The sequence below is a fragment of the Cervus canadensis genome, chromosome 4 (assembly GCF_019320065.1).
Source record: "Cervus canadensis isolate Bull #8, Minnesota chromosome 4, ASM1932006v1, whole genome shotgun sequence".
Taxonomy (NCBI): Eukaryota; Metazoa; Chordata; class Mammalia; order Artiodactyla; family Cervidae; genus Cervus; species Cervus canadensis.
The window spans coordinates 85210800-85228705 of NC_057389.1; the positions used below are offsets into that span (position 1 = coordinate 85210800).

The 17906-nt window shown below is 43.5% G+C and overlaps 2 protein-coding genes across 2 annotated transcripts in view; one reads left to right on the forward strand and one right to left on the reverse strand.

Annotated features, from left to right (window-relative positions):
* Nucleotides 1-7460: 7460 nt before the first annotated feature.
* Nucleotides 7461-16198, reverse strand: LOC122440905. Its single transcript, XM_043467574.1, has 2 exons — nt 15122-16198; nt 7461-9487 (listed from the first exon to the last, which is right to left on the reverse strand). Exon 1 carries the CDS (start codon nt 16196-16198, stop codon nt 15137-15139), a length of 1062 nt encoding a protein of 353 aa, XP_043323509.1. The 3' UTR covers nt 7461-9487; nt 15122-15136.
* The window catches only part of RAD50 (RAD50 double strand break repair protein), a 247961-nt gene continuing 245804 nt past the window's right edge, over nt 15750-17906 (forward strand). The window contains exon 1 of the mRNA XM_043466015.1: nt 15750-15889. The gene's annotated coding sequence lies outside the window, so the exon portion shown is untranslated. The remainder of the gene's footprint in view (nt 15890-17906) is intronic.

The window sequence follows — 17906 nt, forward strand, 5'->3', positions numbered from 1 at the left end:
TGGTCTCTAAAGCTAAGATTTAATCCCCGTGTACTAGACACCCTCGCTCTGTTGACTATGGACTGAGCCAGAGTTCGTGCACAAATGTCTTAGCCTGGGTTCCCCTGCAAGTGGGGCGGAAGACCAGTGCTTCTGTGCAGTTGTGTGTGTGTGTGCTCAGTTGCTCAGTCACATCCAACTCTTCGAAATTCTCCTGGCAAAAATACTGGGGTGGGTTGCTGTTCCCTTCTCCTGGGGATGTTCTGGACTCAGGGATTGAACCCAGGTCTCCCACATTGTCAGCAGATTCTATACCATCTGAGCCACAGGGAAGCCCATAGAAATACGAAAGACAAAGCAAAGGAAATGGAGGAATAATTCAGATTTTTAAAATAATGAAAAGCTTTCTACCACAGATCAAAGTGAAAACAGGAGTGTACCCTATAATATTTTCCTATTCTTGGCAAATAGTTCCTGCCTCCAGACTTCCCTAAACACTCTTCTAAATTCCAGAAGCCTAGTGTTTGCCAAGGAGAATTAGTCTGCTTAATATCTAGAATAATGATGGTGAACATGTTGGGCAGAGGGTCTTCTCTGTCAGGTGGTAAGTAGCACAAGAAATCTTTCCCCTGGGTGTTTGTCACTTATTTTCCTAAAGGACTTTTAAAAAAAATTTATTTATTTTAATTGGAGGCTAATTACTTCACAATATTGTAGTGGGTCTTGCCATACACTGACATGAATCAGCCATGGGTGTACATGTATTCCCCACCTAAAGGACTTTTTAAGGTGACAGAAAGAGGCATGATGCAATTCAGCACTAACAATACCTTATGTTGTGTGCCGTTGCTATAAAAGCACTTTGGAAAAATACATCTATATTTTCATTTGATTCTCATAAAAGTCTTATGAGATTGAGAAAGGATGCCCAGGATGACACATCAGAGGTTTCTCAGCAGAAATCATAGCTACCTGGAGTCTCAGGCAGACCCACCCCAGAAGGTCTCACCTTGGGAAGAACAGGCCTCATTTTAAGCACAGGTGTGCAAGAGGCTGCCAGAGACACTGGGACATCATCTCTCTGCTGGGCCAGCCAGAAGGCAACAGTCAAGAACCAGACTGACTCTTCACCCCAGGAGTCTCACATGAGAAACTCTTTTCATGGATGCGTAGGGAAGATGTGGAAATAAACCTTATACCTCAAGGAGAGTTTGCTGAATGCATGCAGCGGTGTCAGTATTTCCCAGGCTGGTCTACTGAGCCTTCAGAACTACTTTATTCATAATCATATAACCTTTGATTATGAACAAAATAGTTCTGAAAAAAAAAAATGTCATCTTAGAATTGCCTTCCCCTAGATGAAACAGAGCATTAAAATGTAAAAACCTATGAGTTTTTTTTTTTCACCAAAAATGAACCAAACAAGAAAGCAGCATAACTTAATACACTTTAGAAACTGGTGGAAGGAAAGAAATAGAAGATTCTAACTAACATTGCCCCTCAACTCTTCAGCCATACTATGAATAAAAAATCATCAACATCTGAAACAGTCTCTACTTACTCCCACATCTGACAAATAGCAAACTGGGTGAAGGTCTCTATTTCCCTATTCAAAGATTTTTGGCAACTACCATAGAAGTTGGCAACTACCAACGAGGCTAATCACTCTGAAAGAAGTGAGACCTGTTTGGGAGTTCCCCTGTGGCTCCAGTGCCAGGGACGTGGGTTTGACCCCTGGTTGGGGAACTAATCCTGCATGTTGCCAAGCATGGCCAAAAAAAAAAGAAGTGAGACCTGTTCAATGAGAAATGGTAAAGGGAGTCCTTTAGGCTGAAATGAAAGAACAACACTAACATAAAAACACGTGAAAGAATAAAGAATACAGATAAACTGGAACTAACTAATAAATATAAAAGACTGTGTTAATGAGAGTGAGGAAATCACTACCAATAAGAGAATACTATAAACAATCATATGCAAACAAATTAGATAAGCTAGATGAACTGGACAAATTCCTGCAAACACACAAATTATCAAAATTGTCTTAAGGAGAAATAAAATCGGAGCAGACTTTGAATTAATAAACAACCTCCCAACAAAAAAAAGCCCAGGATCAAATGGCTTCACTGGTGAATCTACCAAGCATTTAAAGAATTAATACCAATCCTTCTCAACTTCTTCCCAAAAGTAGAAGACACTTCCTAATTCATTCTATGAGGCCAGCATTATTCTGAGACCAAATCCTGACAAAGACATCAGAAGAAATCTATAGATCAATATCCCTTATGAAAATAGATGTAAAATACTCTACACAATACCAGCAAGCCAAATTCTGCAGTATAATAAGAGGATTACATATTTGACCAAGTGGGATTTATCCCAGGAATACAAAGGTAGTTTAATGTACAAACATTAATCAATGTAATACAGCACATTAACAGAATGAAGGTTTTAAAAAGTGATGATATAAATTGATGCAGAAAATCATTTAACAGGGAATTCCCAGATTATCCAGTGGTTAGGGCTCCGTGCTTCCACTGCAGGGGGCATGGGTTCAATCACTGGTCAGGGAACTAAGATCCCACAAACTACACAGCTGAAAAAAAACCCAAATCATTTGATAATATGCAACACCTTTTCTTGACACACACACAAAAAAAGGACAAAACACTCAACAAACTAGAAATAGAACTCCTTCAATGTGATAAATGGAGAAGGCAATGGCACCCCACTCTAGTACTCTTGCCTGGAAAATCCCATGGATGGAGGAGCCTGGTAGGCTGCAGTCCATGGACACGACTGAGCGACTTCACTTTCACTTTTCACTTTCATGCACTGGAGAAGGAAATGGCAACCCACTCCAGTGTTCTTGCCTGGAGAATCCCAGGGACGGGGGAGCCTGGTGGGCTGCCGTCTATGGGGTCGCACAGAGCCGGACACGACTGAAGCAACTTAGCAGCAGCAGCAGCAATTTGATAAATGACCTCTATAAAAACCCCATAGCTAATGCTATACTCACTGGTGAAACTGAAAGTTCATCCCCTAAGATAAGTAACATGACAAGGATGTTCATCTGGCCATTTCTGCTCAATACTGTGCAGGGAGTTCTGACCATAGTAATAATTAGGCAAGAAGAACTAAAACGTAGCCAAAGTGAGAAGAATAAAATGAAGCTACAGTATTGAAAACACTGTGGTACTGGCAGAAAGACGGATATATAGACCAACGAAACAGAATAGAGAGCCTCAAAACAAAGGAAGGACAGTCTTTTCAACAATGGTGCTTCCAAAACTGGGTGGGTGGGTGTGTGTGTGTGTGTGTGTGTGTGTGTGTGCTCAGTTGTGTCCAACTCTCTGCAACCTCATGGACTGTGTAATCCACCAGGCTCCTCTGTCCATGGAATTTTCCAGGCAGGGATACTGGAGTGGGTTGTCATTTCCTACTCCAGGGGATCTTCCCAACCCAGTGATTAAGCATGTGTCTCTTGCATCTCCTGCATTGGCCGGTAGGGTTACTTTAGTGAAGTGAAGTCACTCAATCGTGTCAGAGTCTTTGCTACCCTATAGACTGTAGCCTACCAGGCTTCTCCGCCCATGGGATTTTCCAGGCAAGAGTACCAGAGTGGGTTGCCATTTCCTTCTCCAGGGGATCTTCCCAACCCAGGGATTGAACCCAGGTCTCCTGCATTGACAGGTGGATTCTTTACCACTGAGTCAGCAGGGAAGCTTGATATTGGATGGTATGGGCAACAAAGGAATAGATAAGTTGGACTTCATCAAAATGAAAAACTTTTGTTGTATGTTGATTATATCTCAATCAAGCTGGGGAGGGTAAGTTTTGTGTATCGCCCAATATTTTGTCCTTGGTATAGGACATTACCAAGAGATAAAAAGCAACCTACAGAATGGGAAAAAAAAATTGCAAATCATATATCTAATACAGGGTTAATATCCAAAATATATAAGGAACTCTGACAACTCAACAATTTAAAAAAAATTTTAATGGGCAAAAGATTTGAGGAGACATTTCTTCAAACAAGATCTACAAATGGCCAATAAGCACATGAAAAGATGTGTTAGGCATGAAACATGTGTTAGAACACGAAAAGATTTGCATTAGGGAAATGCAAATCAAAACCACAATAAGATACCACTTCACACCCAATAGGATGGCTGTTATTAAAAACAAAACAGCATTGGTGAGGATGTGGGGAAACTGGAACCCTTGTGCATTGCTAGTGGGAATATAAAATAGTACAGCTACTATGGAAAACAGCATGGCCTTTCCTCAAAAAAAAAAAAAACAACCCAAACAGAGTTACTATATGATCCAGAAACTCTACTTCTAGTTATGAAAGTGACAGTGAAAGTCACTTAGTCATGTCTGACTCTTTGCAACCCTATGGCCTATACAGTCCACAGAATTTTCCAGGCCAGAATGCTGGAGTAGGAGTAGGTAGGTGTTCCCTTCTCCAGAGGATCCTCCCAACCCAGGGATTGAACCCAGGTCTCCCACATTGCAGGTGGATTCTTTACCAGCTGAGCCACAAGGGAAGCCCACTTCTAGGTATAAGTCCAAACAAATTGAAAGCACACAGTTAAATATATTTGTACAACTATATTTATAGCAGTATTATTTACAATAGACAAAAGGTGGAAACAACCCAAGTTTCCATTAACAGATGGGTGGATAAACAAACTGTGGTATGTATACACAATGAAATACTATTTAGCCTTAAGAAGGACTGGAATTATGAGACGTGCTATAGCATGGAGGAGCCATAAAAACACTGTTAAGGGAAATAAACCAGACACAAAAGGACAAATACTATATGAATTCATTTATATTAGGTACCTAGAATACTCAAATTACTAGAGACAAAAAACGAATAATGGTGACCATGGGCCGAGGAGGAAGAGGTCACGGGAAATACTGTTTAGTGAGTAAATAGTTTCAGCTTGAGATGATAAAAACACCATCACCATTCTGGAGATGGATGGCAGTGTTGACTGCACAATTTGAATGTACATAATGCCACTGAATTGTATACTCAAAAATGGTTAAAATGGTAAATTTTATGTTACATATATTTTACCACAATAATTTTAAAAGAATTGTTCAAGTATAATGGAAATAAATATTCTCAAATGCGAAATTCAAGCAATAAGGTACCCATAAATCCTTTTTGAAGGAAATTATCTAAAAATTAAATCCAGCCCATTGCCAATCCATTTGCAACTCATATTTTGTTGTTGTTCAGTCACTAAGTCATATCTGACTCTTTGCAACCCCATAGATTGCAGCACGCCAGTCCTTCCTTCCCTGTCCTTCCCTATCTCCTGGAGTTTGCTCAAACTAATGTCGACTGAGGCGGTCATGCCATCCAACCATCTCATTCTCTGCCACCTCCTTTTCCTCCTGCCCTCAGTCTTTCCCAGCATCAGGGACTTTTCCAATGAGTCGGCTCGCCACATCAGTTGGCCAAAGTACTGGAGCTTCAGCTCCAGCATCAGCCCTTCCAATGAATCAGTTCAGTTCAGTTGATCAGTCGTCTCCCAAGCTTTGCGACCCCATGGACTGCAGCACACCAGGCTTCCCTGTCCATCACCAACTCCTGGAGCTTGTTCACTCATGTCCACTGAGTCGATGATGCCATCCAACCATCTCGTCCTCTGTTGTCTCCTTCTCCGCCTTCAATCTTTCCCAGCATCAGGGTCTTTTCCAATGAGTCAGTTCTTCACAACAGGTATCCAAAGCTGTTGAAGCTATTGGAGCTTCAGCTTCAGCATCAGTCCTTCCAATGAATATTCAGAGTTGATTTCCTTTAGGATTGACTGGTGTGATTTGCAGCACCACAATTTGAAAACATCAATTCTTCAGCACTCAGTCTTCTTTATGATCCAACTCTCACATCTGTACATGACTACTGGAAAAACCATAGCTTTGACTTCTGGATCTTTGTCAGCAAAATGATGTCTCTGCTTTTAATACACTATTTAGGTTTGTCATAGCTTTTCTTCCAAGCAGCAAGGCATCTTTTAATTTCATGGCTGCAGTCACCACCCACAGTGATTTTGGAGCCTAAGAAAGTAAAATCTGTTACCGTTTCCACTTTTTCCCCATCTCTTTGCCATGAAGTGATAGGAAGGGATGCTCTGATCAGAGTTTTTTGAATGCTGAGTTGTAAGCCAGCTTTTTCACTCTCCTCTTTCACCTTCACCAAGAGGCTCTTTAGTTCCTCTTCACTTTCTGTCATTAGAGTGGTATCATCTGCACATCTAAGGTTGTTGATATTTCTCCCTGATTCTAGCTTGTGATTCATCCAGCCTGGCATTTCGCATGATATACTTTGCATATAACTTAAATGAGCAGGGTGACAATATACAGCTTTGACATACTCCCTTCCCAATTTTGAATCAGTCTGTTGTTTCATGTCTGGTTCAAACTTCTTGTTGCTTCTTGTCCTGCACACAGGTTTCTCAGGAGACAGGTAAAGTGGTTTGGCATTCTCATCTCTTTAAGAATTTTCCCCAGTTTACTGTGATCCACATAGTCAAGGCTTGAGCGTACCAATGAAGCAGATGGTTTTCTGGAATTCCCTTGCTATCTCTATAATCCAACAGATGTTGGCAGTGCGATCTCTGGTTCCTTTGCCTTTTCTAATCCAGCTTGTAAATCTGGAATTTCTTGGTTCACGTACTGCTGAAGCCTAGCTTGAAGGATTTTGAGCATTACCTTGCTAGTATGTGAAATGAGCGCAAGTAGACAGTAGTTTGAACCTTCTTTAGCATTGCCTTTCTTTGGAACTGGAATGAAAACTGACCTTTTCTAGTCCTATGGTCACTGCTGAATTTTCCAAATTTGCTGGCATATTGAGTGCAGCACTTTCACAGCATCATCTTTAAGGATTTGAAATAGCTCAGCTGAAATTCCATCTCCTCCACTAGCTTTGTTCATAGAAATGCTTCCTAAGACCCGCTTGACTTCACACTCCAGGATGTCTGCACCTCATATAACAAAGAGCTAATTTACCTAGTACAGAAAGATCTACTACAATAATAGAATAAAAAATAAGAAATCAACAACCCCAATAGAAAATTGCTCAAGAAATAAAAACAATCTGTATTGACTGTACTGGGTCTTCAATGCTGTCAGGCATTTCTCTAGTTGCAGTGTCCGGGCTTCTCGCTGTAGTGGCCTCTCTTGTAGCAGAGCACTGGCTTGAGGGCACTGAGGCTTCAGTTATTGCAGCTCCTGGGCTCTAGAGCACAGGCTCAGTAGTTGTGGTTCATGGGCTTAGCTGCTCCACGGCATGTGGGATCTTCCCGGATCAGGGATCAAAGCTGCAGTGGCAGGCAGATTCTTTACCACTGTGGCACCAGTGTGAGCTAAGTTGCTTCAGCTGCGTCTGACTCTTTGCGACATTGTGGACTGTAGCCTGCCAGGCTTCTCTGTCCATGAGATTCTCCAGGCAAGAATACCGGAGTGGGTTGCCATTTCTTTCTATAGGGGATCTTCCCGACCCAGGGATCACACTAAAGTCTCTCATGTCTTCTGCATTGGCAGGCAGGTTCTTTACCACTAATGCCACTTGGGAAGCCCTAGAGATAACTTTTACACCTATGAGAAGATTCTGTACCTCTCTCCTAATAAGAGAAGTACAAATGAAAACTATACTGTCTATTCCTCCTTCTCTCTGAATAAGTGCAAAGAAAAATCTATCTAACAATATTTTCCTAATATTAGTAGTTGTACTTTTTAGATAGAAGGATTTGTGGAGCTTTTAACACATTTATTGTTGTATTTGCCATAGTGTTTATATTTCTTATGATGAGCATGTATACATTTTTAAGCAGTTTTAGTTAAAAAACAAAACTGGAAGTAAATGTGCAAGATGAAAATGAGGATGGATTATTTTCTTCTGTGTACTTTTCAGTATTTTTTAAACTCCTCCCACCCAACCCCCAAGCTTTCACAAATTTTAATGTATTTCAACTCCTGATATGACACACTTTCAGTTTTATATTTCTTTTTGTCACTCCTGCCTTCATATATACATTGTCCTCCTTCACCTCTGATTATCCTAACTCCACCCATGTTCAAAGTTTAACTCAAAGCACATCCTCTCCTGGGAGGCACTATAGCTACAGCTAAGTGTCCACACCAAAGCAGATATGTGGTCCCTGAGATCCAAAAGCAGGCTTCTCCACTTACTAGTTCTATAAGTTTGAGCAACTCACTTAACCATTCTGAGACTCAATTTCCTCAGTTATTGAATAGGTGGTCTATTGTAACCTATCTCATTAGGTTTTTATAAGGATTCAATTGGATCATGCGTGTAAAGTACGTAGCAGAACTAAATTTGTGTTGATAACAATATTGCTATTTCTCCTCCCTCCAATGTAATTTTTGAGTCTACAAATAATCTTTATTTTCTGTTTGGTTTCATGAAGGGAATTATAACTACCTTTGGGAGAAAAAGACAGATCTTCTAACCCTAGAGTACTTAAGCAGTACATTCACTTTACATTTGGTCATTTTTCAACAAATACTTTTACTCATTCATTCGTTAATGAGAGACAGACCTCTCAGGAAAATATATTTCAAGAAATATGTCTACTTCACACAGACTTCTTTTTCTTTTTAGTCCAAGTGGACTAATGGTATCTAGGCTTCTCAAAAGCTAGGTAACAAAACATGTAAACTCACCTACAGTCAGCCTGCACACTTCACAGTGAGATGGGTATGGGTTGTCTGGGATCTGGGATTAGTGAAGAAATTGTTTGTCCTTTGAGAAAGCACAGTAGTAGTCATGGTCTGTGTTCAAGCCTGCTTCAGTAGGATAAGCCAGTGTTGGACCTAAAGAGCTCTGCCCTCTCACAGGTGATTCACTCCAACAGGCATCCTCTGGGGCCAGGTCATCTTATGCCACCAAGCTCTCCAAGGGAAACTTGCTCAGGAAGAAAGATATCAGAGCAGGAGTGATTTTTGGTGTGCTAACTTATTTTTCGCACAGAATGACAGAGATTTCCATCTGTACTGCCAAATGTATGTCTTTCCCTTTGGGAACACTTATAAAAGACTTCTTTTTCCCAGAAAACCAGGGTCACCTACAGAAAAATAATTTACCTTCGATTATTCAAGAATAATTGCTCACTCCTTTCTATTTTTGATTCTTGCCTCCTCCTCAAGAAGGTTGAAAGTTATTTTTGCTATTGGTTGGTCATATTTCTGTAGAGACCAATAGTTACAGTACTGAGTTCTAAACTGAGGTTTGGAGATTATCCATGGAACAAACATATTATAAAGAAGATACCAGCTCACACAGAGGACACAGCTGATAGTTTCATAGTAGAGCAGAATATATCTTATGAATGGGAAAGTGGATAGAGAGGTCCCCTACCCACCTGACACCTCACCCGACGTGGGCAGAACTGAAGTCCTCCAAAATAGGGTCCTTTTCCAGACTCTCCAGCTCAGAGAAGGGCACTGTTGTGTCTGAGTCCTCCTAGAGCAGGTGACAAAATGGAATTAAATGTGTGAGCTTAATGGGGAAAGTGCTCATGAAGGGTTAAGAGGAGAGGGAGCGAGAAAAGGCAGAAAGACTCAGATGATGATGCAGGTATGTCGCCTTATGAAAGAGGAGAGGGAAGAAGGGGGACTAGGTAGAAAGAGCCTCAGACTGCAAAGCAGTTCTGGGAAAGTGCTGGCCACACTTACAGGACGTCTCAGAATACAGATTCGTTGTTGGAGTCCCACCTCGGGCAGAAATGGCCTGGCTCTGGTATCCGCCCTGTGATGGTTCATTGACTGGCAGCAGCCAGAGTGTGAGGCCTTGTGTGAACACTGCAGTGGATCTAAAGGTGCAGTGGCTCCAGGCTCACAGCCACGTTTATCATAGAAAGGGGCTTTTTTTTTTTTTAATTTATTTTTTATTGTGCTGGGTTTTGTTGTTGAGAGAGCTTTTCTCTAGTTACAGAGGGCGGGGGCTACCCTCATTGCAGTGACTTCTCTTTATGTGAAGCACAGGCTCTAGGGCACCCAGCCTCAGTAGTGGAGGCACATGGGCTCAGTATATTTGTGGGTCCTGGGTTCTACAGCACAGGCTTAGTTGCTCCGCAGAATGTGGGACCGTCCTGGATCAGGGATCAAACCCATGTCTCCTGCACTAGCAAGCAGATTCCTTACCACTGAGACACCAGGGAAGCCCTAGAAGGGGCTCTTGAAGAGAGAGCTGAATACCTACATAGCTGCCAGAATCAGTCATTCAATTATGTAACCTGGGAGTCATGTATGGTATCTTCTTCTCTCTTATCTCTGTGACCCAATCCATTGGTATGTTCCTGGTATCCATTTTATCTCCTAAACAGCTCTCACATCTGTCCATTTCTCTCCATCTCCTCTACCACTACCACCATCATCTTGCTCCCAACTGGTGACTATCTTTCAATCCATTCACCACACAGCAGACAATCTTTCCAAAACACAAGTCAGATGATATAACTCCTTGCTTAAACAACATCAGTGCTCATGGGATAAAGACCTAAATCCTTAGCATGACCTTCAAGGCTCTACCTGATATGGCTTCTGCCTTGCTCTCCAGCCTCCTGGGACTTGGGTTCTCCTAACTGCTCAATTGACCCTTTGGGGTATCAGGTAGATAATGGTTCAGATTCCACCCACTTCCAGTTCTTCAAATGCTCCAGGTTGGTTCTTTCCTGCCTTGGGGCCTTTGCACATGCTTTCTTTCACTGATTATCTCTTCTCCAACCCCATCTCCTTTACCCAGTTAACTAATCCTCATTCTTCCTCCCAGTTCAAACAACCCTTCATCTAAACAAACTTCTCTGACTCTCTTCCTCCCCCCAGGGAAGTTCAAATCCTACTCATAGAATCAAATTCCCTTTGTAACATTTAGGACAGTATTCTATAATTGACTGACTATTTGATTGTCTGACTACATCACTAAATTGTGTTTCCTAAGGGCAGAGACTATCTATTTTCACTCATTATTGAATCCCCAGGATTAGCAGAGTGGCTGCATTTTGTAGTTGCCACAAAACACTTTTTGAATGACTGAAGTATCTAAAAGATTTTAAAATTTTTTTTACTTTTTATTTGAATCACACACCAGGTGTTTTCTTTTCTAACCATGTATTTCCATTTATATTGTTCTCTATCTATATTGCATTATCTCCATCCCCACCTCCATTCCTACTCTCTGACCATGATAAAATTTCTGAGCTCTGACCATGGACTTAGATTTTGGGTCTTCATTGATGAGTACTGCAGGCTTGGATAAAGTGCTTATTGCAGAACTTGCTATTGCACAATATTTTATTCTAGAGTTAGAAGGTCAGGGAGGGTAAGAAAATAAAGTGAGTTACCCCCAAAGAGCTGGAACACACAATTAGATTATAAATCAAATCAATCAGAGCAAAGACAGGCTTCCATAAAAAGAAAGGAGGACTCCAGGACCTAAAAGGCCTAACAATACTGTTATTCAGTAAGGCCTTAATTTATCTAAAAAAGGAATGTGAGCATCTGAGAAGGAGCAGCCCATGAAGCATAAAAAAAATTTGAGGGTCAATCGGGTACCATTCCAAGGAGAAGGGCCAGCCAGGCCAGGAGGAATGAGTGCCCAGTCCTCCCAGCAGGTCATTTGACCTTTGGTGTGGAAGGAGACATAGCAGGCTACCCAAGGCTGTTATCATTAAACATTTAAGGCAGACAATTCACTTTTCCGATTCTCTGCCAAGCTCGCGAACCCACTTGCTAATGATTAGGCTCCAAATTGCACACTTACGAGAAGGTAATGAATTCATTAGGCAAACTCTAGAGTCCAGTTCTCTGGACAGTTTTGCTTCTCACAGGACCAGTTAGGCTCCAGATTTTGGAATCAGATGACCTTTATTTGAATCCTGACTCTACCACTTATATACACCCTAACTGTGGGATCTTGGGGATTTCCTTCATCTTTTTTCCCCAAATGAAAAAAGATCACAAGGTATCACATGACTGTAGAGAGAATTAAATGAGGCAATATATGTAATGTACTTAACATTAATGTACATGCAGAGTTCCAAAGAATAGCAAGGAGAGTAAGAAAGCCTTCCTCAGTGATCAATACAAAGAAATAGAGGAAAACAATAGAATGGGAAAGACTAGAGATCTCTTCAAGAAAATTAGAGATACCAAGAGAACATTTCATGCAAAGATGGGCTCAATAAAGGACAGAAATGGTATGAACCTAACAGAAGCAGAAGATATTAAGAAGAGGTGGCAAGAATACACAGAAGGACTGTACAAGAAAGATCTTCACAACCCAGATAATCACAAAGGTGTGATCACTCCCACTCACCTAGAGCCGGACATCCTGGAGTGTGAAGTCAGGTAGGCCTTAGGAAGCATCACTGCGAACAAAGCTAGTGGAGGCAATGGAATTCCAGTTGAGCTATTTCAAATTCTAAAAGATGATGCTGTGAAAGTGCTACACTCAATATGTCAGCAAATTTGGAAAATTGAGCAGCGGCCACAGGACTGGGAAAGGTCAGTTTTCATTCCAATCCCAAAGAAAGGCAATGCCAAAAAATGCTCAAACTGCTGCACAGTTGCACTCATCTCACATGCTAGTAAAGTAATGCTCAAAATTCTGCAAGCCAGGCTTCAGCAATATGTGAACCGTGAACTTCCAGATGTTCAAGCTGGTTTTAGAAAAGGCAGAGGAACCAGAGATCAAATTGCCAACATCCGCTGGATCATCAAAAAAGCAAGAGAGTTCCAGAAAAACATCTATTTCTGCTTTATTGACTATGCCAAAGCCTTTGACTGTGTGGATCACAATAAACTGTGGAAAATTCTGAAAGATGGGAATACCAGACCATCTGACCTGCCTCTTGAGAAACCTGTACGCAGACCAGGAAGCAACAGTTAGAACTGGACGTGGAACAGCAGACTGGTTCCAAATAGGAAAAGGAGTACATCAAGGCTATATGTTGTCACCCTGCTTATTTAACTTTTATGCAGAGTACATCATGAGAAATACTGGGCTGGAGGAAGCACAAGCTGGAATCAAGATTGCTGGGAGAAATATCAATAACCTCGGATATGCAGATGACACCACCCTTATGGCAGAAAGTGAAGAAGAACTAAAGAGCCTCTTGATGAAAGTGAAAGAGAAGAGTGAAACAGTTGGCTTAAAGCTCAACATTCAGAAAACTAAGATCATGGTATCCGGTCCCATCACTTCATGGCAAATAGTTAGGGGAACCAGTGGAAACAGTGGCTGACTTTATTTTTCTGGGCTCCAAAATCACTGCAGATGGTGATTGCAGCCATGAAATTAAAAGATGCTTACTCCTTGGAAGGAAAGTTATGACCAACCTAAACAGCATATTAAAAAGCAGAGACATTACTTTGCCAACAAAGGTCTGTCTCGTCAAGGCTATGGTTTTTCCAGTTGTCATGTATGGATGTGAGAGTTGGACTATAAAGAAAGCTGAGCACCGAAGAATTGATGCTTTTGAACTGTGGTGTTTGCAAAGACTCTTAAGAGTCCCCTGGACTGCAAGGAGATCCAACTAGTCCATCCTGAAGGAGATCAGTCCTGGGTGTACATTGGAAGGACTGATGTTGAAGCTGAAACTCCAATACTTTGGCCACCTGATGTGGACAGCTGATTCATTTGAAAAGACCCTGATGCTGGGAAAGATTGAGGGCAGGAGGAGAAGGGGATGACAGAGGATAAGATGGTTGGATGGCATCACCGACTCAATGGGCATGGGTTTGGGTGGCTCTGGGAGTTGGTGATGGACGGGGGGGGTCTGGCGTGCTGCAGTTCATGGGGTCGCAAAGAGTCAGACACGACTGAGCGACTGAACTGAACTGAACTGAAGTGTCTAGCAAATAGTTAATGAAATCAGTTAGTTTGCATTCTGATTTTATACTTCGCTGATTTTTAATCAAAGCTGGAACACTGAAAAGATGAAAGTTTTGATCCCACAAGGTCAAGGACCAAATCTAGACCTTGGGAAATCACCAAGACTCCAGGCTAGCCCTCACCTCCTGGCACCTCCCTGTTCCCATGGGTAACATCTATAAAAGGTAACCAGGATTTGACTTTATCTCCTAGTGTCTTTTCTTGTCTTTTCCCTGCCCCCTATCTCCCAGACATATTTCTTATGCAGAAGCAGATTTAGGTCTACTTTGCTGTTACAGAGTCATGAATCATCACCCTTTAACAAGGGAGAGGCTCCGAGGCTGTTTTGAATTTTTTTTTTTTTTTTTGCTTCACACTACACACTAAAAGCATCATCTTCCGGAGGCGGACATATGTTTTTCTAAGGTCATCATTTGGCCTGCCCCCGTTCCTCACCTGCTCTTGAGGGAAACACTGCCAGGACACATAAAAAGCCACAACATCAGTCACAGATGAAGACCTCCATCGTACAGGGAACGTGCCTAAATTACACACAGGCAAACCAAAGTGACTCTGGCAGATTAAGCAGTTTGTTTTGTTTTTCTGTTCCAGTTATCAGACCACTCTGTGATAAAAACACCAAACAAACCCATGGTAAATTGTGTTTAGAGTATGGAGTCTTGACAGTGTATTTTGGTTTCTATGGAAGTGCCTACAGAAGTATTTTTCAGATGTCAGTGGCTGATGCTGGACAGAGCTGTAGAGACTTCTGTCAAACTTTGGAGCAGTGGCATAATTACAGGGGCTAATTGTCAGGCTCAGCGTGAGGTGCCCCCCAAAAAGACTGCAGTGTTCCCCCTCCCCCTCAGTTCTTCTAAGTCAAGGTAACACGGTTCAAACTTTGAAAACTTCAGCTGATCATTAGAGAATGTCTATCAAGCATCCAGAAAAACAACTTGATCACTGCCCTCACAGAACCCACCTAGAGCCTAATAGAAAATACCAAGTATTTTCTCCCTTATATAATTTAATTTAATTCCCACAACCCTGAGGTAGGTATGGTTTTTATCCCCATCCTACAGGAGAATAAACTAAGGCTAAAAGGAGTAAATATTTTTCTCTAAATCACCCAGCCAAAAATTGCCAGAATCTGTGCTCGATCGAACCTGGAATCTCTAAACCCTCGGGTATTGATGGGGACCACTTAGGCCAGGGGGTCCAAACCTTAAACTTGCAGTTTCAGTTTTCCTTATCAAACGAAGCGTTCCTCATCTCACAGGCATCACTGACTTTTAGTTCTCCGCTGACCCAGGATGAAGAGCCTGGTACCTCACGGTCAGGACCCGGCTGTAGCCTTGCTGGTGCCCCCAGCTCAGCCGTGGGACCAGTGCGCATGTCTGGGCTGGGGAGCGCCGGACCCCTGGGGTCTGCGAGCGAAACCCGCTCCAGTTCCCTCAGCGCCTCCAACGGGGACCCCTCAGTGACAGGCTCCCGGCCACCGAGGCCGGCACCCGCCTGCTCAGGCCAGAAACCCACGAAGCGCCGCGGGCAGTCAGGTTTCGGGCCGGCCTGCAGCCGCGAGGCCCCGGCGGGCGCTGAAACGAAAGGCAGATGAGGGAAACGGCGCCACGGGACCGAGGCGCCGCGGGCCTCGTAGCGGGCGAGGGAACGCTGCGCCGCCGCGACGTGCGCCAAGGGCTGGCTTAGCGTCTCAGGTGGACGCGGCTCCAGCCGGGACGCCGCCGGGACCGCCGAGCGCAGACCCGAGGCCTGGAGCCCCAGCCTCTGGCTGCCGGCCCGCGCCCCGCGTTCTCCGCGCACTCGGGCCCGCCTCTCGGCCGTTTTCGCTTTCGCTTTCTTGCCGAGAGCGTTGAGGAAAATGAAAGTGGCAGTGTCCAGAGCCTGCGCGGCAGCCGTCGGGGCGAGGGGCGCACCGTGCGGGGTGCCCAGCCTGGAGCGGGTGAGCCGGAGCCTCAGCCCGCACCCGGCGAGGTAAGCGCAGCTCCTTTCGCGGTCGCCTCGCGGGCTCCTCCTTGCGGACCGCGCGGGCGGGACGCCAGGCGGCCGTTGGACGCTGGCAGGCCCGGCTGGGGGTTCCTGCCGCGGGGTTGGGAGGGCTTGAGATGCGGCACTACTGGGGCTTTCGGGGCTCTGGTCCTCCAGGCCGGGCTGGAAGACCTGGGCGAGTCTCGGGCTAACGTGCCAAGGATCTGGCAGCCTGAGGTCGAGGTGGGGCGGGTGCAAGCCAGGCCACCCCTCCCAGCACACATTTTCTTTTCTGTAGAATGCCGCCCCGACCATCCCCCGTCCCGCCCCACCCCCACCCCCACCGAGTTTCGATAAAAATCAAAGTGGGGGGATGTATATAAAATGCTGAGAAAAGTGTCTCACCTGAGCCCAGCAGGGAGGAAGTCATAATTTACCCCTTCTTACCTATCAAACTCCTCTGTTTCCGCACGCAGCCCCAAACCTCGCTTGTTTGGCTAAGTTTTTCAGATCTGGTGCACTTGCACGCAGTTGGGATGCCCTCCAAGCTTGCGACTAGTCTCTTTTGGTCGTAGGTATGGAGAGGAGCTAGGCCAGGATGCCACCCGCTTCCCAAGGCTCTGTCCAGGTGAAAACGGGCTGACTCTTCAGGAGCCCCTATCCATGGCTGGCGGAAACGGTCAGGGGTGGGTGCACTGAAACTCAGTAGATCCCAGACAGGACGCTTTCTGTGCAGAGTCCGCCAGCAGAAGGGTGAAAGATGAACGCCCAGGTCTTGTATGCCCGCTCAGAATTGGGCTCCTCCTCAAGGCTGTTGGGACAGTCTCTGCTGTTGGGTGCCCCTCATTCCCTGGCAAGAGAATATATATATGCAAAACCAGTTGTGTAGATGAGCAAAGACACTAAATGTTAGGAGTAAAGTGACTAAATCTGCAGGCACTTGATTTGAGAGAAGATGGTTTTTGTAGGCAATACCAAGAACACCACCCCCCATTTTACTCAACTTTAGTCTAATCACATGTATCTGATCATAATACCCATTACTGAAAGAAAACTTGAATAACCTTAACTTTGAAAACAGCTTTAACCAAAGATATAGGTCCTTCCTAATTTTTAAAACATGCAGTTCCTCTTTTGTACTCTGCTTCAGGATGGTGGTGAGAATTCACTGTTTTTAGAAAATACCACCTTTATCATGAGCCAGAGAATCAGATTCTTTGATTTTTGCAATGTACTTTCAACAAGCTGTTCCTTTTCTTCAGAATTCCATAATGTCTCTCTCTTCTCTCTCTCTCCTGTTAACTAAATTTAAGCTGTAATGCATGGTTCTCTCCCTTTCCTCTTCTGTCTGGGGGTGGAGAGAGAGAGCGTTGTAGTGGACACCATCCACAGCATGTTCACCCTGCCAGGTTCTTGCTTCCATGATGGTGAAAACTGAATGACTCCACTAAAGATCAGGCAAGCCTCTGTCTTCCCCAGTGCCTTCTTTTCTCCTGGCTTTATTATTCATTAGTTTAGCATGTGATGAACTTTTATTACATTTTTCAGAAGAAAATAATGCGTGGGATTTTATTTTCCTTAGGATGTCAGGACTTCAGAACTAAATTGCTCATACTCTTCAGTTAATGGCACACTCTAATCCTTGGTCTGTTTAGAATCATTTTGTTTTATTTTATTTCCTCCTTTTATCTTCCATTTCTCAACACCCTCACTCCCATACTTGCATACTTGGGCAGGCATGGTGACATATTTGTTCTTACATCTTTCCTTATATCTTCTCAGAAAATGTGTGTCTTTGGAAGGTATGTCATGTTTTGCTTTTGTTGTACTTATCTGAATAAAAGCCATTATGCTATAAATCTCATACTGTTTGCTTCTCTCTTTTTTTTTGGCCACATTGTGTGGCTTGTAGGATTTTACTTCCCGAGAATCAAACCTGGACCCTTGGCAGTGAGAGTGAGGAGTCCTAACCACTGGACTGCTCATACTGTTTCTTTTTTTCCCTCAGCATCATGTTTTTAAG